We start from the raw sequence: 24,703 nt of genomic DNA, 5'->3' as shown, positions 1-24,703 counted from the left end.
AATAGAGGTTGCTTTGGAAAGCTGAGTTGGGGCTTCCACTGGGATTTTTGTTTAAGGGTGCCATCTAGGGGTGCCTCTGTGAATCTTCTAATTCCTCCCACCTCTGGCATTTTTGTGGGGCCAGCCAGGTTTTGCTTGTCCTTTGTGTCGTGCCTCATCCACCACATCATGTATTCCCATATGGCTGCAATCCTAACATCTCTCCATAGCAGCAGGACTTGGCATTCAGTGAACATTTGATAGATTGATAAAATAAATCCACATGCAGCCTCTCCTATGTCTTTCCATAATTACTTGCTGCAATGGGCTGAATGTTTGTGTTCCCCCCAAATTCAATCCTAATCCCCAATGTGACAGAATTAGGATGTGGTCCTTTAGGAAGTGATTTAGGTCATGAAGGTGGAGACTTCACAAATGGCATTAGTGCCTTTATAAAAAGGACCCGAGAGTTCTGTTGCCCTCTTTCCACCATGTGAGGATACAGTGAGAAGTTAGCTGTCTGCAACGTGGAAGAGAGCCCTCACTGGAACCTGACCATGCTGAACACCCTGATCTCAAACTTCCAGCCTCCAGAATGGTAAGAAATAAATGTCTGCTGTCTGTAAGCCACCCAGTCTATGTACTTTGTTATAGCAGCCACAGTTGACTAGGATATATTCTCATTAAGCAACTATTTCAGGCCTCAGTAGAGATCTGCCAGGAGCACTGGGCTTTGAATAGAAATGTGTAGAAATTTCCCAGCTACAGATTGAGACCCTAAACTGTTATACCACAGAGATGGGGACAACCTGGAACCCAGCAGACCCTTCCTCCCTACATTGTCAGATTTAGCAAATAAAAACACAGGACACTCAGGTAAACTGAAATTTCATGTAAACAACAGATAACTTTTTAGTACAAGAATGTCCCACATATTGAATAGGACGTACTTATACTAAAAAAATCTTTTATTTGAAAAAGTTGTTTACCTGAAATCCAATTTAACTGCACAGCCTGTGTTTTATCTGGCAAACCTATCCACTCAGAGTTGAGGTGATTGAGGAATTTGAGGCCCATGTCCTCTCTTAGGAATTATTGAACAGAAAGTTAAGTTAGACAACAAGCAATTGTAGTGCAGATGAGGTTGCCTGGGGAGGATGGAGCTTTCATTCTCTTTGACAGGCATTCTATCTATTTTTCACCTTTTCTCAGACTACATGTAGGTTTTTTGTTAAAGTCATGTAACAGATTGCATAATCAGGTTCAAGTTCCAACTTTTCCTATGACCTAGCTGAGTAACTATTAGCAGGTTAGTTAGTTAGTTTAGTGTGTAAGTTTTCTCAATCATAAAACTTGGGATAATTATAATATTTATCCTCTGTGTTGTTGAGAAGATTCAGAGAGATGATGCTCATTAAGTACTTAACACCAGTCCCAGCAGACAGGAAGCCTATTTTATTGTTTTGTTTTCGAGCACAGGAAGACTTAAAGCATACTAAATTTTAGATGGAAGCATGTCTCCAACTCACACACAAGGTCATAATGTTTATTAGCACCATACTAGGCCCACTCTAATTCTTTACTTGATTGGATTAGAGTTGCTATTATTTGTGAGACATGAGGTTTCACACCCAGCATAGGAGGCCTGGTAATAACCCCATGTCTGTCTAAACCAAAGTCTCAAACTCTTCCACTGGCTCATTTATTTCAAACATTATTTGAAACCATATATACATTTTATAGTAGAGAGCACAAATATAAGAGGTGAGAAAGCTTGGGGTTATTTTGAAAATGTGGAGAGCTCAACTTTGAGGAAGGAGTGAAAAAAGGGGAAAATGGAAGTCCTTAGTGGTATGTAATGCTTTTCATAGAATCTCAGAAATGTTGGTGCTCTGGACAGATACTTTATGGACAGGGCAGTGGACTCAGAGTCATTGAGACAGGCTTCTAATTGTATCAGTCCTACTTATGAATAAGTCGAATCAACTTGGGAAAGTTATATATATTTCAGTTGGGTTTTCTCATCCTTAAAATGGGAACATCATGGATTATTGGGGAAAGTTGAATTTAAAAAATAGACATGCGGCCAGGCGCGGTGGCTCACGCCTGTAATCCTAGCACTCTGGGAGGCCGAGGTGGGCGGATTGCTTGAGGTCAGGAGTTCGAAACCAGCCTTTGCAAGAGTGAGACCCCCATCTCCACTATAAATAGAACAACAATAAAAAAATAGACATGCAAGCGTGACACCCAAAAGGAGTTCAATAAGTCTAACTTGGTTTTGAGAGAACTTCTAAAGTGACCATGTAAAATGTGCTTTGAATATTCTGTATTTATTATAACATTGATCCTAGCCACAAAATATATAGAGTGCCCACTATGTCAGATGACCAAACTATCCAAGTTTGTCCAGGACTGAGAGGATTCCTAGGATGCAAGACTTACAATGTTAAAACTGGGAAAGTCCCAGGAAAACTGGGATAAGTTGGTCATCCTTCTACTGTGTGCCAATTGCTCTATAAGCATTATCTCATGAAACCTTCGAAGCAACGCTGTGAAGTGGGTACACACATGATTACCATTTTACAGACAAAAAGGACACTTAGATTAAGCAACTTGCTCAAGCCACATAGCTAATTAAGCGGAAGAGCAGGATCTGAAGCCAGACCTATCCAACTGTAGATGCCAAGGACTTAACCACCATGCTATGTACTTTTAGAGTTCTCCAAAGACATGGTCTCTTATTGCCATTCACTTCTGTGTTCCTGGAACATTGCTAAACACCCTCCCATCTTCCTTTCTGTTACCAAAACTTCCTGCTGTCTATCTGGGCCTCCAGCAAAGGGAGACACCAGGATGTGGAGCTAGGTCAAGCCCAGTCTTGTATGTAGGCACTGCAGAGGCCCCTCCTTTCCTTAGCAACAGACGCTGAGGCCTGGTTACCGTGCCCAGGGCCTGCATAAAGCACTGCCAGTGTTAAAGCAGCCCAAGGAGGAGGAGGGAGAAGAATGCAGGCTGCCAGGGTGTTGTTTAGAGGGGTTATTCTTTCCTCTTCTCTGTGTTAATATGTAACTCTCCTTCAATTTCTCCTCTACAGTGAACTCACTGTGTTCCTGGAACAGTTCCAAGAGAGGAGCCACTCAAGGGAAAGGAAGAGTGACCATTTCAGGAAGAGTAGGAACTGGAGCTACAAGCCCAGCAGAAACCCAAGGCTTCCCCTTCATTGTCTAGCTTCCCTTTGTCTCCTTTTCTACCAGGGAACTCCTCAGGAAGCTGAACTCTATGACTTCAGAGAGGGAGCCCTGTGAACGGAGTTTTCAGAACATCTGCAAAGTTCCATTGTTGTTGTCATCCCCATTATGGTATAAGGAAGTGTAAATTTCAGAGCTACTGATAGGAAAGGAGCATCCCTGGAGAAGCCAAGAGCTCTTTATTCATTCTTAAAATAGCTACAATTACAGTGGACACCATGAGCAAAATGGATTGCTCATCTCAGAAGGTAGGTGTGAATTTTAAGGCATGTTTCTTTTTTTACCTGTATTTTTAATTTGTAGGGAATTTGGGAATTTGTGGGAAAGGGGATATTTTGATCATAGGCCAACTGGCATGTTAGATTCCCTTGACTGAACAAGAGTGTTAATCACATTTTTATGTTGTCTCTTTTGAAATATCATTTCTGCTTAATTAGACTTTTGGATATCTTCAAGTTTTGTTGTGATAAATTCAGGAATAGACACCTGTTCTTCCTTTTTCTTCCCCTTCCAATGCCATTAGACCATATATTCCAAACAACAGTTTTCAACTGTGGCTGCACATTAGAATATTCTGGAGACCATCTTAAAAATGTAGAGTCTTGGTTCCCACTCCCAGATTCTGATCCAGAAGATTTGGAGTGGGGCCTTGTAATCTATATTTTCAGTTAAGACCTAAGTGATTCTGGTGTAGAAGTCCTCAGATGAGCACTTGCGAACTGCCTCCATGAAGAACATGCAAACGTCACGTGTAATCAGGAAATAGCTGCCCCAAAGCAATAGTTCTATCTAATCTAGGTGCCAGAATCATTGTTTGTAAAAGCCAAGATCCACCAAGTTGCCATACACTGAAGTGTCCAGAAGAACATTTTAACTTGAAGCATTATAAAATTAAAGCGGATTTGTTGATAATAACTGAGCCCATGCCCTGAAATGAAAACTCCTTTAAATTTACCAAATAAAAGACTTAAGCATTAATATTTTTAATAAAGCATTTTGCATAGCTGGGCAGTTCTTATGAGAATCTGTGTCTCCTCCCCTTGAAGGTGCCACAGGGAATTCTTAGCCTGATATTCTTAGCCAGAGATTTTAAGAAAACTGTCTTTGCTTTGCTCTGGAATTGATTTCTAGATCTGCTGATCTTGTGTGTGTCCTACATTTTCCTGTCCCACTGACTGAGATATTTTCTGCTATCAGGATATTTATGACTCTTTGTGTATAAGTCCTAGTCTGTGCCTATGAACTAGCTCAAAGTTTACTTTCTTTCTGTGGAGGTTCTGCTTCTCTCCATTGTGTTCTGCAAATGCTCATGGTTCACTTTCTTCGTTATCCCAAGAAGAGCTTATCTGTCTATTTGCATGATGCAGCATTTCTGTTCTCTAACTTGAGAAATCTGTTATTGACTCAGCTGTCTCTGTGTCCATCCCTTGGGTGACCATTGCTCCATATGGAGGGACATAAATATAATTCAATCTGGCTCAAACCCAAAACAATCTATGGGCTCAAGTAACCAAAAAGTCCATGTTGGATACAGGGGTCTAGATGAAGCCATTGAGAGTCTTTCTCCTTATGGTGGCTCTGCTTCCTTCTATGTTGGCTTTGTTCTAAGGCAGATTTTCCCCCACATAAGTGGCTGTTGGGAGCTCTAGTCATAAACATCCTCACAGTAGTGACTGTAATGCAAAGAGAGTGCCTCTTTCTCGGTAGCTGTAGTGAAAGTGTCAGGAAATCCTCTGATTAACCCAGTTTGGGTCACATGCTTATCCCTGAACCAATCACTGCATCTAGGAGGGTGGACTATTCTGATTGGTCAGATCTATGTCACATGCCTTGCACTGTAACCAGGGCTGGAACCAGCCACACTGTACAACATGGACTAAAATTGAAGTCGATACAGTTATGTACATAGGGCTGTATTCTACTTCTTTTGGTGGGCTGAGTAAATCTCCATTTGGTGTCAGGGCTGAAATCAGCAGAAGCATGAACACCAGGACATGAATAATGTTAACATCTTTCTTGACTGCAGAAGGTCACGGTTTTTTTGGTATAACTACTCATTTCCATTCTTACTGTAATTTACTCAAGATGTCCGAATTGTGTAGGGTTTGCTTATTGCTCTTTTAATGGAGATTTTTATTTGAAGCAGATTTAAAAACTAGGCCAAACGAAAGATTTCCACTGACCACAAAACCTTCTTGTTTGCAAAGACAAAATACAGACAGCTCTAACTTATCAATCGGTATGTCTTATGTCTGGGATCCTGAAAGAAATCGTGAATGACTTCATACCCCTCAAAGTACTGTTGCCAAAATCTTCTCTGGATGGTATAGTACCTGCTTTCGATGACTGGATTGCTTTCAGATTGATGCTGGGATTTTTCCATTTTGTTTCCTCACTCAGTACAGATCTGGTATTAATTTCGGTCCTGAAAGAGGAGGCTTTTAGGGATGATTGGTCGATTCTTGGGTCCATGAAATTGAAGTCAAGAGCAGAAAATCAGACACAGTGATTTAAAGCAGCATAGCAAGTTCTGTAAGATGAAAACAACAGGGTCAGTAGTTCTCAAATGCATCATGTTTGAGGTAGGGCTCAATCATTTCTACTTTTAAACTTCCATTAGTGACTCTGATCTGCCACAATTCTTGAGAACCACTGAATTAGGCCATTATTAGATCAGTGAACCCATTCTATGTTTTTAAAGATCCCAGGCTCAGTATACATCTTTGTTTATGAGTTTACATGTTTTTGTTGAATTTTAAGGTTTACAACCTTTCTGAGGTAATTTGCCACGTAAGTGATACTTGCCATTTCCAATGTATTGGGTTGTAGAGTGATGTGTATTTAAAAGCCACTGACTTAGAAGACAAGTCAGCCTACTATGTGTCTGGAATGTGTTACCTATCCTCTCTGAGCCTTACTTTCTTCAGCTAGATTATGAGTATGAAAAAAATCTCATAAGGTTGTACAGCACCTGGAACATAATAAGTTAGAAAAATAGTAGAAATTGTTGTTGTTATTTAATGAGGAAGGTGCTCCAGGGTAGACAGTAGGGGTTAATTTGAGTCAGCAGTGAGGGGTTGGGGTGTGTGGGGGCGGAGTCATGTTCCCTTCCCCCACTCCCCACCAATTATCTTACATGACATAATTTGCAAACCGAAATAAACTGAATCAATACGATAACATTCCATCTTACCCAGGAGTTAAGTCCAAAGTCATTGCCTAAGGTGAAAATCACAGAGAACCAATGACCCTAGAAAATCCCTCAAACCATCTTGAAGGTACTGTACAGCAATACCTCTCAATAAGTCCAGGCCAGTAGTTTTTCTTCCAGTCTTGGAACACATTGCATCTTCTCCATCACAGCCCCAGATGAAGTAGTTGTCCTGCATATAGGGGCTGAGTCTTAAGACAAAAACACATGGGATATCCTTCAATAATGCCGCGACATTTGACTCTGTTCAGGAGAGGTGGAAAGACACTTGGGACCTGAGAGTGACCATGGGAGCCACAAGTTCACATCTACCTGAGGCTCAGTCCCAAGTATACACTCACTAAATGGAATGGTGGACTAAACACCCACAGAGTAAATAATATTTTTCCTTTCCACAGGAAGCACACAGAGTTGCGTACGTGTGAGTTAAATACACAGAAACTGCAATGCCACTGCCTGAGCAAATTCCTCTTTGGAACTTTGCATATATGAAAATACAAGAGTCATTTTTTTAAAGTTACCCCATTTAATCACACCCAAGGGTAGGGTACTGGGGATGCCCTCAGAATTTGGGCTTTCCCCAGGGTGAAAAAATGTCCATATTTGCTCATGGTAAGGAAGCCGAGGAGGAGACACCAGAGGAGAGACAGATTGATGATTAAAAAATGAAATGGTACACTGGTGTAAAGAATTCAGAAAAAGAAAAAAATAATAATAAAAAAAAAATGAAATGGGGTTTCATTGGGGAGATGCTGGTCACAGGATACAAAATTTCAGTTAGGAGGAATAAGTTCAAGAGATCAATTGTACAGCATGTTGACCAAAGTTAATAATACATTGTATTCTTGAAAAATAAAGTATTCCCACTGTAAAAATAATAACTATGTGAGGTAATGCATATGTTAATTAACTAGATTTAGTCATTCCACAATGTGTGTGTGTGTATATATATATACTTCAAAACATGCTATACATTATAAAAATATGTACAATTGTATCTGTTAATTTTTTTTTAAAAAAGTGACATATATGGGAGTGAGAAGGGTGTTTTGTGGGCAGTACACTGTGCCTAACACCTTTCCTGGGGACCTCTTTAGTCCTTACCAACTCAGAGGCTTAGAAATTCTTCGTAATTCCTGAAGAGTGGCTTTATTCCCATTTCCCCCAGATCACCATAAGTGACTCGATACATCACATGAGCTCCTCCCAGAGGCAGCCAGGGCTGCCCCCTCTGCCTGCTTCTGCTAATGAGGAACCGTCTGAACTCTATCAGGTATGCACACCTGGCTACCAGCTTCTCTGTTGAGGTTGACAGGTGAAGAACACACCCTCCCTCTCCAGGTATTTGGCAGGTACTAGTGGGTGACAAGTCAGACTTAACAAGTGGGCCTTGGTCATTTTTGCCACCAGAAGTGGCTGCAGCAGTGTGGGAGGCAGAACTATGCCATTGTACAAAGGTGAGTTAGAATCTGGCCTTCCCACTTACCTGCTGTGTTATCTAAACTCTCTGAACCTCTGCATTTTCCATTATAAAATGAGGGTAATTATACCTGCCTTGTAGCCATGTCCATAAGGAATATAGGCAAGAGATATAAATTGCCTGCCTTACGAAGTGATTGCTGAAGGCAAGTTATTATCCCTGATGTCAGAAGTCATGCTCACAGTGGTCAGAGAAGTACAATTGGTGCCTTTTCAGAAAGGCATTTCGGAAAGTATTTCCACTGAGTGTGCAGAAGGTAGAAGGGATAGCATGAGGCATGAAGAAATCTCATGAGTCTCAGAGGGAGCAGAGCCCAGGCTCATCAAGAGATGCCCCCTCATCATGCCTCACTCTGCTTTTCTTCCCTCGTAGATTGTCATGTCACACAGCTCTTATCCGCCCTTGATGCAACGCACATCATGGACCCTGGCTGTACCCTTCAAAGAGCAGCAGCACCACCGTGGGCCCAGTGACTCCATTGCCAACAACTACTCCTTGACAGCCCAGGACCTGAAGATGAAAGACCTCGTGAAGGTCTACCAGCCAACCACCATCAATGTCCCCAGGGATAAGACCAGTCAAGGGCAGTCATCAGGTACTTGTGGCAGTACCCTTGCAGAATGGGGCTTTGGAGTGAAAATTCTACTCCTAGGTCCTAGTCCTGACTCCCCCTCTTGCTGTAGCTACTAATAACTTTGAAGAACTTCATAGAGCGTCACTCTCCTCATCTATGAAATAGAAATGATTGTAATGGCTAACATTTATGGATCACTTACATATATCAGGCACTGTTCTGTGTACTTCTGTTATTGCATAACAAATTACCCTAAAACTTTGTGGCTTGAAACAACCACTATTTATTATCTCACAGTTTCTGTGGGTCAGGAATCTGGGCACGGCTTGGCTGGGTGGTTCTGGTTCAGAGTTTCTTGCAAGCATGCGATCAAGGCATCAGCCAGGGCCACAATCATCTCAAGGCAGGTAGGGAAGAATCCTCTTCCAAGCTCACTCAGGTCCTCAGGTCCTTGCTGGCTTTTGGCCGTAGGCATCCTCACTGGGGGCCTCTCCATAGGCCAGGTCACAACATGGCTTCTGGCTTCCCGTAGAGTAAGTGAGGGAGAGAGTGAGAGAGAGCCAACATGACAGAAATCACAGTCATTTTTGAAATTTAATCTTGGAAATGACATCCTATCACTTTTCCATATTCTGTTTGTTAGAAATGAGTCACTAAGTCTAGCCCACAACTCAAGGGGAGGGAATTACACAAAAGCATGATACCAGAAAGATGGGGATCACTGGGTGCCATCTAGCTTCAGTCCTGGGTGGATACTGTGAGCCTGATTAGTTCCCCACATCATGATGTGTTTTGGGATTCTATTACTCCCCAGTTATCAAACTCCTCTCTACTTCTACCTCTTCTGTACCTGGAAGCTGAGTTTATGACTTTTACTTCATGCTATCTCACATAGAAGAGCATCTTATTGAACAATGCAATATCTTTTCGAATTTTAAAGAGTATTTTTTCTGTTATTGTGCTTAGAGTATATTGAGAAATTCAAAGTATGAACACAAGATACATCTTAACTAGTAGTTTTCAATTCTCCTGATTCCCTCAAACTGTCAATTTATAGTATCAGTATGTCTTTAATATTTCTCTGTTACTTATTAATTTCTTCCTACTAGAGACTTTAGCAAGTAACAATGTCTAGTTACAATTTCATATTCAATTTCAATTCATTTCAAATTCAATTACAATTTCAAATTCATTTATTGAATTTAATTGTAGTGATCATCTATTTATTGCAAATGAGATTGGTTTTTCTATTTACAATTATATGCTTATTGTTTTTCTATTTGTTATAGTCATATAAAATTTCCTGTAAAAATAAGTGCATTGAATTTAAAAGCCTGAGTCTATTTATAAGAGAAATATTAAACAATAATACAACCAAGGTTTAGAAAATAGAGCATACAATGATGGAGAGCACATGGAGCTGGAGCTGGCAGTTGTTAGTACTTGTCAAAGAGATGGATGAGTGGAAAGAGTGCTTATCCCCACTTTACAGTTGGGGAAGCTGAGGCCTGGAGTAATGAAGTCACTTCATCAGAGTCACATGGTAATTAGTGGTGCACGTGGGACTGGAGCCCACATATTCTGCCTCATACCACCATCGCGTGTATACTCCCCTTATTTGGCTCCGCGACTGTTCCAAGAGTTGTGTCCCAATGCCACTGCCCATCACTGAGGTCTGTCTTCTCCATTCTTCCAGCATCTAAAAGCTCATCAGAGCCCAGCAAGAAGAAAATGAAGTTCTCCTCCAGAAACAAAGAGGATTACTCTGGGTAAGGTGTCACTGTGGGTGCCAGAGAACGCAGAACACTGGGCTGAACCCCAGGGGGCTGTGGTCTCATTAAAGCCACGCTCTGCTTCTTGGCTTCAAGGCATTCCCAGATACCCAGTGGGCTCATGTTTTTGTCCACCAATTGTCTTAATACAAAAACAATTTTTTTAGGTTCTAAACAAAAATAAAACACCTGAACAAAACCATCCTAACATACCTGTGAGGTCATTAGTGTTTAGGGTCATCTTTGAAGTACACACACATGCCATTAGATGACATAGACAAGAGGGGCTTGCACTGCAGAGTCACACTCATCAGGTTGGAGAGAATAGGCTGGCACCACAGCACTTCGTGCAGTACCAAGCACCGAGGGCTAAGCCGTGTCTAACTTTCAGGATCAAGCTGGTCTGCGACACCTCAACCTCCTCACATGTGAAGAAGGAGATAGAGACGTCTTTAGTCCTCCCAGGAAGCAGACCAATGAGTCCAGAACAGCAGATTAATGTGATGTTACAGCAGGAGATGGAAACAGAAAGGAAAGAAAGCAAACCATCTGAAGCAGACCTGGAGGTATGTTCTTGTTGCCCCCTTTCCCTCGGTTTGCCGAGTATTATTACTTTTGGCATCTCTGTGATCCTAAATGGGAGGAGAACAGCAGAATCCCTTGGGGAATGTTTTAAAAATACCAAAGTTCAGACTCCATGACACACTACAGAATGAGGGTGTGTGTGTGCATGTGTGCATGCAAGAGAGAGAGAGTTCTCTGCTCTACTAAGTCATGGAAATTGGTGCCTTTGGGTCCTCTGAGAACAGAGATTGCAAAAATGGTGGCCCATAAGCTAGGGCTGCCAGATTTTGCAAAACAAAAAGCAGGACACACAGTTAAATTTGAATTTCAGGTAAACAATGAGTAATTTTTTAGTATAAGTACATCCCAGAGGGTCCTGTATTTCATCTGGCAGCTCTATCATTGGCTGAATTTGGCCTGTAGATGTGTTTTAAAAATGAGGGAAGTCTCACAGAAGCTACATTTTCAATTTCTCTTGAAAAAGTTAAAATATTTGGCACTGAGCAGTAGCTACCTCCCTCCTTTAGATGAGAAATACACTCTCTAGTTTGTCACCGTCCCCACCATTCCTTGTTATTTTCTTAAGTCCAGCCCACCTTCACTTATTAACATTACCTGCCTGGCTCTAGGTAGACATTGAGTTTCTAGCCCCTGTCTTAAAAGAAGAACAACTCTTTATAGCAAAACAGCTTGTGGGTTTATAGTGTATAATAAAATGAATAATAAAAACTCACAGTGACTGCGTATGTACTATTGTCCAAATCCCATGCTTGACCCTCTAGCTACTTGACCTTATCCAAGACCTGGGTACTATGCTTATGCCCTTTGTCCAGTTGTGAAAGTTGGGGGTGTAGACTGATTAAACAATGTGCTCAAGTTTACACAGTAAGAGACAAAACTAGGACTTAAACCAGGTCTGGCTGATGCTAAAGTCTCTGTGCTCTTAAGAGCTATGCAGCATTTTCTCAAATTTGCCTAAATTTAAGGATCACCTGGGGTGCTTGTTAAAACCCCCCTAACTGCCTGAGGAGGGAATGGGAATCTGCATTTTAACAAGAGCGCCACCCTCCCACCCCAGCACTCAGGCAGGGAGTTTGGCAATGCTGCCCTGTGTAAGCTGCTTCCACTAATGTTGGAGATGGATGAGCTGCAATTACTAGCATCAGCCTCTTCTGCCCAGACAGTTGGCACTGAAACACAAAGCTGATTTCACACCCTTTCCCCACAATTTGAGCTTCTCATCCATCTGAAGCAACTCATTCATTCCCAGAGCCACTCAGCTACCCAGCAGCTTAGAGGCAAATCCTAAATAAGCAAAACTTCCTGACATCACCAGGTCACATTTGCCATTTTTGTTTCGTGTGTGTTGCTTTCCAAGCCCATGGTTGGATTAGAATAACTCTCATAGGTCTCCTTTGGACTTTGAGTTTTTTTTCCCCCTGACAGCTACAAGCCACAGGATCAAAGTGCTTTGTAGATGACCATTGCCATTTAGGAGGGTGACTTATTTGAGTCCATTTTAGGAGCTTGTCATTCCTCTTCTTAAAGGTCGCTAGATATGCTAGCTCCATCCCTGGCCTATGTCCTCATTCCACTGTTCCTGTTGTGTGGCATTTGACAAGTCCTTCCTTATACCCTACTGAAATCTCTTTGGCTTTGGTTGAGTCCTCTGGAGTCGTGAGGATTATGTCAGTGATCCCATTGCAATGAGTGTGAAGTGACAAGCCCAGAAAGCAAGATTTTAGCCAGTGGAGGGTAAGGATGGGTGCTATCTGAAAGGGGTCCCTTGGGAGCTGATGGGTGATACAGGTGGACACAGTTGAGCAATCACAATCATTTTCTTGCTGGTGATTTGTTTACGGAAGAGATACTATTACTACCTGACCAATGGAATCCGAAAAGACATGATTGCTTCCCAGAAGGATGAAGTGATGGTTCGGATCTCAAAGTTGATTTCTAACACGCTGATAACAAGTCCCCCCATGGAACACCTGCTGGCAGCCCTCGTGGAGGAAAAGGAGAAGGACTATTATAGCAGTCTCATGAAAAGCATTGGTAAGGTTGGGCATAAAGAGGGCAGGGGGTTTTCTATGTGGAGGGCACCTTCTTTCTTCTCACTTTATCAGTCACCACGAGTCCACTGAAAATGCAGAAAATATCATTTAACCCTTAATTAAAAGGCCTCCCACCCCTGCCATCACTGCATTGATGTGCATCCACATAACCTGGAGGTCTGTTAAAATGCAGGTTCAGATTCAGTAGATCTGAACCTGGGGTGCAGCTGAGACTCTACATTTCTAAAAAGTTCCCAGGTGATGCAGAGGCGACTGACCCTGGGCAACGCTGTGAGTGGCAAGAGCCTCCTTAAACTTTTAAATCTAGCTTGAGATCTGCCTCTCCTCTCAAGTAGTTTTTCTCTCTCTACCACCCTCAGTCATCACTCCATCCTCTACATCCGTAGCACGTCTTTTCTCTGCTTTCAACTCAGCCTGCTTTGGAACTTCTCCCCTGCCTTTATTTCTCTATGGTTCTTTAACACTGGCATTGTTGTTTCATTTCTTGTGGGTCTTGGCTCCCTTATTAGATGGTGAAGGGCGTATTATTGATCCTCCCTTCCCTCCATCCTTAGTCCAGTGTCTTGTGCACATGGTGGGTCATTGGGAAATATACACATCAAAGGGGGATAGGGGTGATCCTATTAGTTCCCCAACTTACTAGTCTAGCTGGACAACAGTTATCTTTATCAAGTTGTCTAGTTATTTTTATTTTCCAAACTAGCTTTCCAGTGTAATAGCTACATCAGTGTAATAGCTCCTTGCCTACTATAACATAGAACCAGGCTCCTAAGAATAATCACGGAAGGTCCTTCAATTTTAGCTCCAACTCCTTTCTCCGGTCTTATCAACTTTAATGTCATCACTTGTACCAGACATTTGATATTTCTGCCACAGCATAGCTCACACCTTGAGCACACCATGCAAGAGCAAGGGCATTGCACCTCCTCACATGCTGTTCCCTCTGTCCCTGGTGTTCTTCCTTGCTTTTCCTATCTAACAAACTCCTACTCATTCTTCGTGACCCACTACAAATGTTACTGCCTCTACAAAGCTTTTCCCAATCTTTCTTTCCTTAGCATGGAAAACATCTGGTCTCTAAATTTCCATTCATACTTACCTAATGTCATCCATTGTGTTGATTCTTTGTGTAACTAGTTTTATGTGAGAAATCAATTCATGACTAATGAGGAGTTAGCAAATACGAGTTCAGTCTACAGCCATACCACCCTGAAGACGCCGGATCTCGTCTGATCTCGGAAGCTAAGCAGGGTCGGGCCTGGTTAGTACTTGGATAGGAGCAAATACGAGTTCATTGTCATGTGTGATGCTACATATCCTAACAGGACTCAGCCCGTGGTTCTAAGTGCTCTAAACTGTGAGGTCACACTCCACATTGCCATGAAACATCTTCAGAAAGAAAACACACATTAACAGAGTGGCACTTCCCCCATTGAGTTACACCCAGGGGATGACCCACGACCTTACAAATGGACAGAGTTAATTACAGGGTGTTTGCATCTTTGTTGCAGTTGATTACATCCTCATGGACCCAATGGAGAGGAAGAGGCTTGTCATCGAGGGCATCCCCCGCACGTTTCCCCAAAGAGTGATCCGGGCCCCCGTGCCCTGGCACAGTGTCTATAAGAGTGCCAAGAAGTGGAACGAGGAGCATCTGCACACAGTGAACCCCATGATGCTGTGCCTCAAAGAACTGTGGTTTGCGGAGTAAGACATGCCTCCTCTCCCTTTCAGTCCCCTCCCTTTATTGCTTCCACATGGATGTGAGCCTGTCAATGCTGGGCACAGTGGGAGCTCCCCTGCCTTTGTGGCAAAATGAGGAGAACAAAAATCTGAGACCGAAAATGCACATTACTCTAAGTGACAACTCTCCGTGCAGGCTTTGGTGGCCCCTGTTTGTGCTCCCAGGGCCTGTCTCTGAGCACTGAAGTGTCCTGGATAAGAGCACAGACTTGGAGGCAGCCTTCTCAGGTCCAGCTCCCAGCTCTGCTGTTTCATAAGTAACATGGGCGTGTTACTTCACTAGTCTGTGCCTTGCTCTCCTTGTCTCTAAATTTGGGATAATAAGAGTTCCTACTTCATGGGGTTGATAGGAAGAATAAATAATATATGCAAAGTGCTTAGAACAGTGCCTGATATAAGTACCCAGTAAGTGTTACCATTACCTCCATGAGGACACTCATCACCCAAAGTTATAATTGCATGCTTACTTGTGTGTCTTTCTCTAGCCTCTGAGGCATATGGGGGCTTGGGTCTTACTCCTTTATGTAACTCAATGCCAGCATAGTGCTGCCAGCAGTGATCTCTCAGCTGTCAATGACTGAACTGGTCACAGGAATTGCAGGAATCCGGAAGAGGCAGAGGTCACTTTTTTCTTTTCTTTCATTTTTTTAAAAACTGAGATATAACTCACATCCCATAGCATTCACTCTTTTAAAACACACAATGCAGTCATTTTTAGTATATTCACGAATTTGTGCAACCCTTATACTGTCTAACTCAAGAATGTTATATTACCCCAGAAAGATATCAAATAGCCGTTAGCAGTCACTCACCATGCCCCTCAGCCCCTGGCAACCACTGATCTACTTCCTGTCTCAGTGTATGTGCCTATTCTGGACATTTCATATAAATGGGATCATACAATATATGGCCATTTGCGTGTGGCTTCTCTCATAAACATGTTTTCAATCTTCATCCACACTGAAGCATGTATCAGTACTGCATTCCTTTTAATGGCTGCATAATAATCTGTTGTATGGCTATACCACATTTGTTTATCCATTTATCAGTTGCATAGAAATACATAACCATTTGTTCATTTACTCAGCAGTTGTAGTAGGCAGGGGAAGTTTTTGTGGACCCCTCAAGAGGGGGTAGAAATCCTGGTGGGAGAGTAAAACACCAAAGGTCACTAAAAAGTCGGGCTTGGTCCAATTTCTTATATGAACTAAAGGAAGCAGTGACAGGCAGTGATAATTTAAAGGAATGATTTATAAGTGAATGGAGTAGACATCAGGAAGAGAATGGTGGACCTGGGAGCTAAGAGAGGCCTTGGAGAGAGTGGCAAAGGGTGGAACCTCCATTGATCTAGGAGAAACAGGCAAAGGTGAGAGTGTCACAGGATACACGGTTATAGGGTGGGGGTTGTGAGACGAGTACTGCAGGCAGTGGGAACAGCCTGTGTAAGGGACCCAAGCAGTAGCATGCTGTGGTGTTCTAGGAACAGTGATGAAGTGAGTGTGCCTGTAGCAGGGTTAGTCGGGAGGGTGGTAGGAGAGAGGTCAGGGAGGTGATGGGGAAGACCAGGAGTGACAGAGAAGGCACAGGCTGCAGGGGACCTGGTGTGCCCCAAGCTTTCACTCTGAAATGGGAAGTGGTTAGGGGCTGCCAGCAAAGTGACATGATCCAGCTTGGATTTTAAAAGGATGTCCCTGATAATAGGGAAAACTCTCATTTCTTCTCCCTGGCTAGCTTTTCCTCACCCACACAGTGGCAGGACTTAGAGGACTGAAAGAGGTAGGTCCATAGGCTTTTTGTGTTCAAACCAAAGCAGACCTCGAAGTTGTGTCAAATAGCTCACAAAAAGGCCACATTGATTTTTGAGTAAAACCTACTTCATAATGACAATGGTCCTTTGCTTGGCTCTGCCCATTGTGTCCTCAGTGTTATAAAGAACTCTGCTTTTTCCATTTGATATCCCAGGTTACCAGCCAGCCCAATGCCCACTTGGTGCCAAAGCCCCACTCCCAGATGGGTTATCCAGAGTGAGGCTCGGCAAACACCTCTTGAGTCTACTCAATTTATCTCCTCTTTGCAAGAGTTCTTTTGGACTAGCCATGGGTTCCTCAGACTCCCAGAATTTTCAGACATAATATCATTAGTTTTCCTCTGCTTATAGTTATTCTCATTGAAAAATGAGAACATAAACCCTTCACGCCTGTCTACAGGATTTGTTATTATTAAGCATCTTTCAGCTTAGAAGTTTCTCCCTCTCCCTTGGCAGGTTTAGAGACCTCAGGTTTGTCCGAACAGCAGAATTGCTGGAGGGAAAATTGCCTCTGCTGCCTCATGAATACCAGGATGTGATCCAGAAACACTGCATGGAGGCACGCCAAATTCTTCTCAGCAAGTCAGTGTGTGGGCTGAGGATGGGGCTGTGTTACAGCAGTGTAAATACTGAAAACTCTCTGACCTGAAAACTGGTTCCCACTGACATCCTCTGTCCTTCTTCCTTCCACGTCCAGCTGCTCTTTTGCCCCTCACTCCCCGTCTCCCTCACCTTTTTAAAATTCTCTCATTGCCATTCCTTGTGAGAGCACCACTCCCATTCCCTCCCTCTGGAATCCTTTAGAGCTTGCTGGGTTACAGGATAATGCATTTGGGTGACTTATATTCAGATTGTCCAGAAAAATAGCCTCAAGGGTTCAAGGTTAGGGAGTTTTCAGACACTTAGACTATTCCTTTTCCCTTTGCAAATGCACACAGGACTATATCTAGAGCCAGAGAAACTCTCTTAGTAAAATGGAGATAATAATACCTACTGATGGGGTTTCTATTATCAGAGAAAATGTGTATACAAAAGTTGGAACATAGTAGTTGCTTGATAAATAGCATAATTATTACCTCTATGACTACAACTATGAGTACTATTTCTCTGATGGCTGAGTAATATTTTTCTAGCAATCAGAGAGCAGTTGTGATAGGACAAAAAGGCAAGTGGATCCCACTAGGAATCAGAAACTGGGGACATGGAAAGAAAGGAGCAACAAAGCATCCCCATCTTCTTTTGGTTATCTGATATCTACTCTCAACTTCTGAGTAGCCACTGCCACACTGGAGTTTCTCCTCCCAAGCTTTTTTTCTTTTCTCCTCATTTTCTCTTCCCTCCTACAAAGTCTGAATCAGAGGCAAGGCACCTGCCAGAGAGAAGTTGGACAGAACATTCTGGTTCCTTATGCCCCTTCACCCTCATCTCTGATTATAGTGAAGAAACTCTAGACTCTTTCAGCAGGACATGTCACCAACATCCTTTGTCCATTTGGGTATTGCCAATGGAAGAATAGCCTCTTGATTCAAGTATCATTACTTTCTTCCCTGGAAAAGGGCATAGGCAGGTGAGGTGGCCAGGAATATGGAAATACCTATTTGCAAGGCTGCTTAGTGGGCAATGAGCCCACCTGCCTCTCTGCAGACTATGGGGAGGAGGGGTGGCTGAGAGGACTTCTCAGAGCTCAGAAGAGCTTCTTACATGGATACTCTCCTGTCCTTACAGGTGGATCCCTACCTGTGCCCAGCTTTTTGTCTCACGGAGGGAGCAGTGGGTCCATTTTGCTCCCAAGAGTGACTATGACTCCTCAAGAAACATTGAGGAATATTTTGCTTCTGTTGCATCATTCATGTCACTCCAGCTCAGAGAGCTGGTCATTAAGTCCCTGGAGGACCTCGTTTCCTTTTTCATGATACACAAGGTACGTAAGGGACCCGCAGTCAGCCCTTTTGAGAATGGACCTGCTTAAAACCAGGATTCTGTCATATGTGTCCTCAGCCATGAGCCAGGCCAAGTGAAATGCTTGCTTTGTACACACATCAGGAGGTTATTAGTTTATAAAAATGATTTATTTAAATACATGCCAAGCTTTCTTGAGAATCATTCACTATTACATTAGTAAAAATCTACAGAAGTGGAGAAGTTGTTAAGAAATATAAAGAAAAAGTGAATGAAATGGAATATATATACTTTACTGTTTGGGGAGAACAGATCACCTTTTCATTCTCTCTTCCAAGGAAGGGATTGAAAAAGGTTTTTTTCTCAATCTTCCATTTGATTTTGAGGGGGTGTTGTGTATATGCATTGTAGATACTGACTTTTGTTCTTTTGGCTTTGAAAGGGATACCTCTAAAGACAAAAGTGTTTGTGGGCCTAATTAATAATTTTCTTCATGAAACTACTTCAGTGAAGTTGAAATAAAAACTAAAAACATGAAGTCCTGGTTTTCAAAGCATCATAGCATCCCCTAAATTTAGATAGCTAAGAGATCAAGGAGGATTCTTTTGAATTTTATACCATGTACATATTTTACCTTTAAAAAAGTAATAAAAATGAAAAATTGCCTGGCTATAAAAGGTTAAGTTTTCCAAATGAAATATAGATTAACAATTGACACTTTGCTAAAAAAATGTAGAAACCAATGCTGCTGACTTTTGACTGCAATATTAGCACTCTGATCTATAGAGGTCATTGTAAACATCTATTTTGCTAAGCAGAGATAACCTAGATGTGGAAACTAACCTCACTCTAAAATTCCACACTAAGGGAAATATAAAATATTCACATGTCTGAAAATGGGGAAATTTATAGATATTTGATACATAGTAGATGTTAAATAAATGTTTATCAGTCATATTTAAACAGATCTAGAAATCTCTAAAGTCTAATTAAGTACTTTACAGCTGCCCTATGACAAGTTCATTAGGTACTGTAATTTAGGAAGGGTATCTTGTATTACTAGCTTTTGTAGGGAATTAGAAATAGCTCTAAGTCAACATTCCTATTGTAGGAAGGCTGACATTTTGAGTGTCTGAAATAGACTATATGCTCATTAGTGACTCCATTTGAGGCATCCAAATAACTATTTATAATTTCAGAGCCAATCAACAAATTTTTATTGAGTGCCTATTAGGTACTAAAGGCTGTCTTGAGTACTTGAGAGGAGAGAGATGGATAAGACATAGATCCTGCCCTCAAGTTTAGAGTAGAGAAGAGAAGATGTGCACATAAATTCCTGCAAGAGAAAAAGATAAAATACCATGAAGGAAGTAGAAATATGGAAGTTCAGAAATGGAGGAGATTATATCCAGCTATGGAACGGGGAGGCTTCCCAGAAGAGGGGATTTTGAGCTGAATTTTGAAGGATGGGAAGGATTTAGAAATTAGGGTAAAGGAATTACAAAGCAAAGTAAACAATATTAAGTAAAAAGCTTTGGGAAAGGGACACAGCATGAGCTCAGGGTGGGCTAAGCCATACCCAGCCCATATCTTGAGCATGAATAGTATATGGTACCCTTCATTTCCTTTTCTTGTGCTCATGTAGTACTATGAATGAGTAAGACTCACTCCCTTGATTGTAGAAACCCAATTTTGTGATATTTTCCATTCCTTTGTCTCTTAAAGGATGGGAATGATTTTGAGGAACCCTACAAAGAGATGGATTTCTTTATACCTCAGTTAATCATGATCAAACTTAAAGTCAGTGACCCCATTATTATTTTTAAGCCATCCTTTGATGACTGCTGGGAATTAATACGCAACTCATTCTTGGAAATTATTAAGAACTCTAATGGAATCCCTAAGGTATAGTATTCACTTAATCATTTGTATTTTTCTTCACTTATTGAATAGAATATATTTAAAATGGCTGTTTGTACAAGACACAGTTGATGTGATATTCAGTTAAGGGAGTGTCACTTTGGGGATATATCCTGAGTACAACCCCTTGACCCCAGAAAGATGATTTGGACCATTAAGAAATGTCCATGCAGCTCAGAATTGTGCTTCTAACAAGAACTTTTGGAGTCACTTTGTGAGAGAGAACAGCTTCCTCTGTGATGTCAACTTCAAAGGAACAGTTATGTCCCAAGCCAGATCCATTAACTTGGGTTAATAATTCATTATGGATCAATTTCCATGAACTTACCAAGAATTTGAGTAAATTTTATTTTGAAGTTACATTTGTTTGGTTTTTGGCCACTATAGGTTTCTACAAGAGAAAATAACTCTTCTCTTCCTGGCCCAAGCCCTTTCCAGTTTCCTTTCCAGGGTAGAGTTACTAATCAAATTCCAGACAATTAGCAAACGTTTACTACTAGTCAGGATCATCCACTTGGATGTGGCTCTTTTGAGCTCCATCTTCTAATTCCTCCTAGGTGGTTGGTATGGCAAAAGAGCCAGTGTCCCCTCCTCTATAGGGAAGGGACCTATGACATGACTCTCTCTCTCTCTCCCCACCTCCTTCCATCTCTGACTCTCTCTTCCTCTCCCTCTCCTTGCTCTCTCCACACAATATGTATGCTTGGGTGCTTTTGAGCACTCTTCTCTTTGTAATCCCGTATTTAGAGTGTTCTAAGAGCTCGAGATTAGAGCTGGGGTTTATAGGGAAGCATGAGAAGTCAAATGCTCCAGTTGATTTCACCAGAGAGCTTTGCATTTGGAGTTTTGAACCCAACCAAGCTTGATTGGCATGAAACCTGGGTGTATGCAGAAGGGGAAAGAAATAATGAGAAGCACTCATACAACCGGTATCCCTAGAAAGGAAATGAAAGAGAAGACCCTGTAACCCGGATGGGTAAGTGTAGAACTTGGGGACAGATGAAGCATACACCATTCGAGTTCTTCACTGCTATTGATCAACAACATATGCAAGCAGCTGGGCTACTGCAAACAGCCCAGCAGGGGCTGGTACTAAATTTAGTGAATTATAACACCAGGAAGATGTACTCACAGGTCACAGTTTGTACTAGGCTTGAAAACAAGGCCCAGTGACTTTACCAGACTGTGAGAAAAAACAACACAGGCTCTGAGTTCTGCATCTGGTGACACCCACAGCCCTGGCTCCCTCCTCAAGCTCCTTAGACTGTTTTGTCCCTGAACTGATTAGTGAAAATTAAAAAAAAAATACTTCATCCAGCTGATAAGAAAAATATCTTAGAACAGCAACACATAGGCAGTACCTCCACCCCCTCCAAGTCCTGCTTATTTATGGTTAAACATGAATTTTAAAAATTGAGGGGGAGGGAAGCTAGCAAGAGGCTTTTGAAAATAGAGTAAATAGCATTCAAGGTGCAGCAGGAAAGCATATTTGTGAGAAAGAGTTACTAAAGTAAAGCAAAGTAAATATGAGAAATCATTTGTCTAAGCAATACAGCCAAGGAAAACAAAGATGCTCTAATTAACTGACTAAAGTGAAAAGTGGTGAATGAGAGGCAGAAATCAAATGAAACTGAATGAAATAAGGGAAGGCTTTTATAATACCAAAACTGCAATAAGTAGAGTTTAAATCAGCATTTGCAGCCATACTTTCATAATCAAGGAAAATATGTATATATTACTGCAGAGAGCCAGGGAGATAAGCAGAAAGTAACAATTACCCGGAAAGGACACGATTGTTCTTGACTCAGTTTCACAGACTGCCCTGTAGGGCATGGGAGAACCAGTCATGATGAAAGGGCAACAAGAGGTATTTCATCCTCTTTGGGTCGAAGACCCTTCCCCAAAGACAATCCATTATCTTGTCCACCTGTGACCTATCTCAGGGCCTGGGGGCACCAACTGTGCTGCTCTAAACCGTTTCATCCATGCCATGTGACCAACACCAAGCCCTCCATCTTCTTGCCTTCAGCCACTGTCTTCAGTACAGCCACAGCAAAACACCTCTACTGGTTTAAAAACCTCTGATTGGCCAAAGAAGACAATGATCATTTGCACTTGTGTTTTCTCCTTTCTAAATTGATGCATTCTCATCAAAGGCATATAATTCCTAAAACTCAGTAAAGCACTCTAAGATCTTTTCTGAGACCAGTCACTAAAAACTGTCTTAGAGGAAAGAGCAGAGGAAGGCAACGGGTCCCCAGCAGGGACTCTGCAGCCTACACAAGCCGTGCAAATGAGAATATGCTCAGAGACATACCCGTGTGGATAAGAAGTCAGAGTTTGAATTCTCAGAAAAGATACTCTTGGTGCCTCATGTTCACAGTGCCATACCTTTTTTTTTTTTCTGAGCTGAGAGGAAAATCTAGTTTTTGTCTCCTTTATATCTCGTATATCTTTCATCCATAAAGATGAGGAAATGGAGGTTCAGAGAAGAGAAGTAGTCTACATAAGGTCATGTTGTCAGTTAGTGGCAGGGTCAGAATTAGAATCCATGTCTCCAGGAGCTTTTCATTAATGAGGAAAAGTGGGGAGGAGGGGAGGAAGGGGCACCACTGTCATGTTCCTTGACTCACATAGTATTTATTGAGCACTTGCTAAGTTCTCAGGTCTTGCTGGGCCCTGGAGATACAACAGTAAAGAAGTCACATACAGGCCAGGCCCTCATGGTATTTATATTCTGTGACACACCTAGAACAGCTCATTGCACATTCATTAATTGTAATTGTGATGTGTGCCAAGCAGAAAAGGTTCAGAAGGTGAGCTTTAAACAAGGAAACCTCATGCCCACTAGTGGCCTGGGTGTCCTCTCTAATGACATCAGACTTGAAAGGAGCAGGTATTTGAAAGGCAAATAATACAGGCAAGAAGAAAAGGAGAGAAAATAATAGAGGGAAGAGGTAAAGGAACAGCAGAGTGATTCCAGCACTATCTCAGTGGAAATATAGTAAAAATAAATATAGTAAAAATACAGCTGGTGTCCTTGGAAATGAGTCTGTTACGGGAGATTTTGCATTTTGGTACCAACATGTGTCGTGTGGATGTCTTGTGATATCCAAAAGTGACTTCTCCTCTTTAGGTGGAATCTATCCTGTTCCCGGAGTTGAAAGGATATAATCTGATCCTTGGAACTGTTAACGCTGAAGAAAAACTAGTTTCTGATTTTGTGAATCAAACTTTTGAGGTATTTCAGAAAAATCAAGTTGGCCCCTACAAGTAAGTTGGTTTAGTTGCAACTTTATTAGTTATTAGAAAACACATTCATATAACATTTATTACAGTATATTGTTATAATTGTTCTATTTTATTATTGTTAATCTTTTACTGTGCCTAATTTATAAACTAAATTTTATCATAGTTGTGTATGGATAAGAAAAACATAGTATATAAAGGGTTTGGTACTATCCGTGGTTTCAGGCATTCACTGGGGGTCTTCAAACTTATCCCTGAGGACCAGGGAGGACTTCTGTAATGTTTCTTACACATTCACTGTATGCCAGGCATAGTATTAATTGCTTTATAGATACTTTATTACAGCTAAGCTTTATAGCAATTCTGAGGTGTCAATTATCAGTTCCACTTAAAATTGAAGGCACTGATCTTTGAAAAAGTAAACTATCTTGTCTCAGTTCTTGCAGCTAGGAAGTGGCAAAATTGGAATTCAAAGCAAAATTTTGAATTCTCCGTTTAATGCACCTTTTGCCACATTATAGTTTTCTTCCCTGGTTTGGGCTAATTTTTTTTAATGCTATTATGTCTTCATTTGCCACTCTGACTCATCTGATTTGGTGATCTGTACTTATTTGTTTGATTTTATACTCTTCAATATGGAAGGTACTTAAATGTATACAAAAAGTACGACGACTTATTGGATAACACAGCAGAACAAAGCATCACTGCATTCCTGAAAGAAAATCATGAAATTGAGGATTTTGTAATGGTAGGAGATGCCACTTGATATTTTATACCTTGGTGATTATGTACTACAAACAATCCAATGAGTAGTCAGTGAGTTTTGTTAGAGTATATACTGTGCTCAACACTAGATGAAGGAAGGCTGGGAATGGGGCTGGGGGTAAGTAGGTAGAAGCTCAAATCAAGGCAAATCAAGCTACTAAATGTGCTCTTTTCTACAGAGGATAAATGCCATTAAAAAACGGAAAAATGAAATTGCATCCATGCATATTACCGTGCCTTTAGCCATGTTCTGCCTTGATGCCATAGTGCTAAATTATGATCTCTGTGAGCGAGCTCAAAATCTCAAAGACCGTCTGATTCAATACCAAGTGGATGTAAACCGGGAAACCAATACCAGGTATCATAATTCTGTGCAAATAGCAGTGATATTTGGCACCAGCTGGAGAATTGAAAAGT

The 24,703-nt window shown here is 41.6% G+C and overlaps 1 protein-coding gene across 1 annotated transcript in view; it reads left to right on the top strand.

Annotated features, from left to right (window-relative positions):
• The first annotated feature begins 2,999 nt into the window (after positions 1–2,999).
• DNAH3 (dynein axonemal heavy chain 3) overlaps positions 3,000–24,703 on the top strand; it is a 146,391-nt gene continuing 124,687 nt past the window's right edge. The window contains exons 1-13 of the mRNA XM_012790154.3: positions 3,000–3,475; positions 7,607–7,711; positions 8,291–8,513; positions 10,189–10,261; positions 10,656–10,830; positions 12,694–12,883; positions 14,415–14,610; positions 16,910–17,035; positions 18,179–18,374; positions 20,078–20,257; positions 23,409–23,545; positions 24,164–24,269; positions 24,466–24,644. Of these exons, the coding sequence (XP_012645608.2) occupies positions 3,446–3,475; positions 7,607–7,711; positions 8,291–8,513; positions 10,189–10,261; positions 10,656–10,830; positions 12,694–12,883; positions 14,415–14,610; positions 16,910–17,035; positions 18,179–18,374; positions 20,078–20,257; positions 23,409–23,545; positions 24,164–24,269; positions 24,466–24,644 (1,916 nt within the window). The 5' untranslated portion in view covers positions 3,000–3,445. The remainder of the gene's footprint in view (positions 3,476–7,606; positions 7,712–8,290; positions 8,514–10,188; positions 10,262–10,655; positions 10,831–12,693; positions 12,884–14,414; positions 14,611–16,909; positions 17,036–18,178; positions 18,375–20,077; positions 20,258–23,408; positions 23,546–24,163; positions 24,270–24,465; positions 24,645–24,703) is intronic.

The sequence above is a fragment of the Microcebus murinus genome, chromosome 19 (genome assembly GCF_040939455.1).
Source record: "Microcebus murinus isolate Inina chromosome 19, M.murinus_Inina_mat1.0, whole genome shotgun sequence".
NCBI lineage: Eukaryota > Metazoa > Chordata > Mammalia > Primates > Cheirogaleidae > Microcebus > Microcebus murinus.
This window is presented reverse-complemented; position numbering and strand designations above follow the sequence as displayed.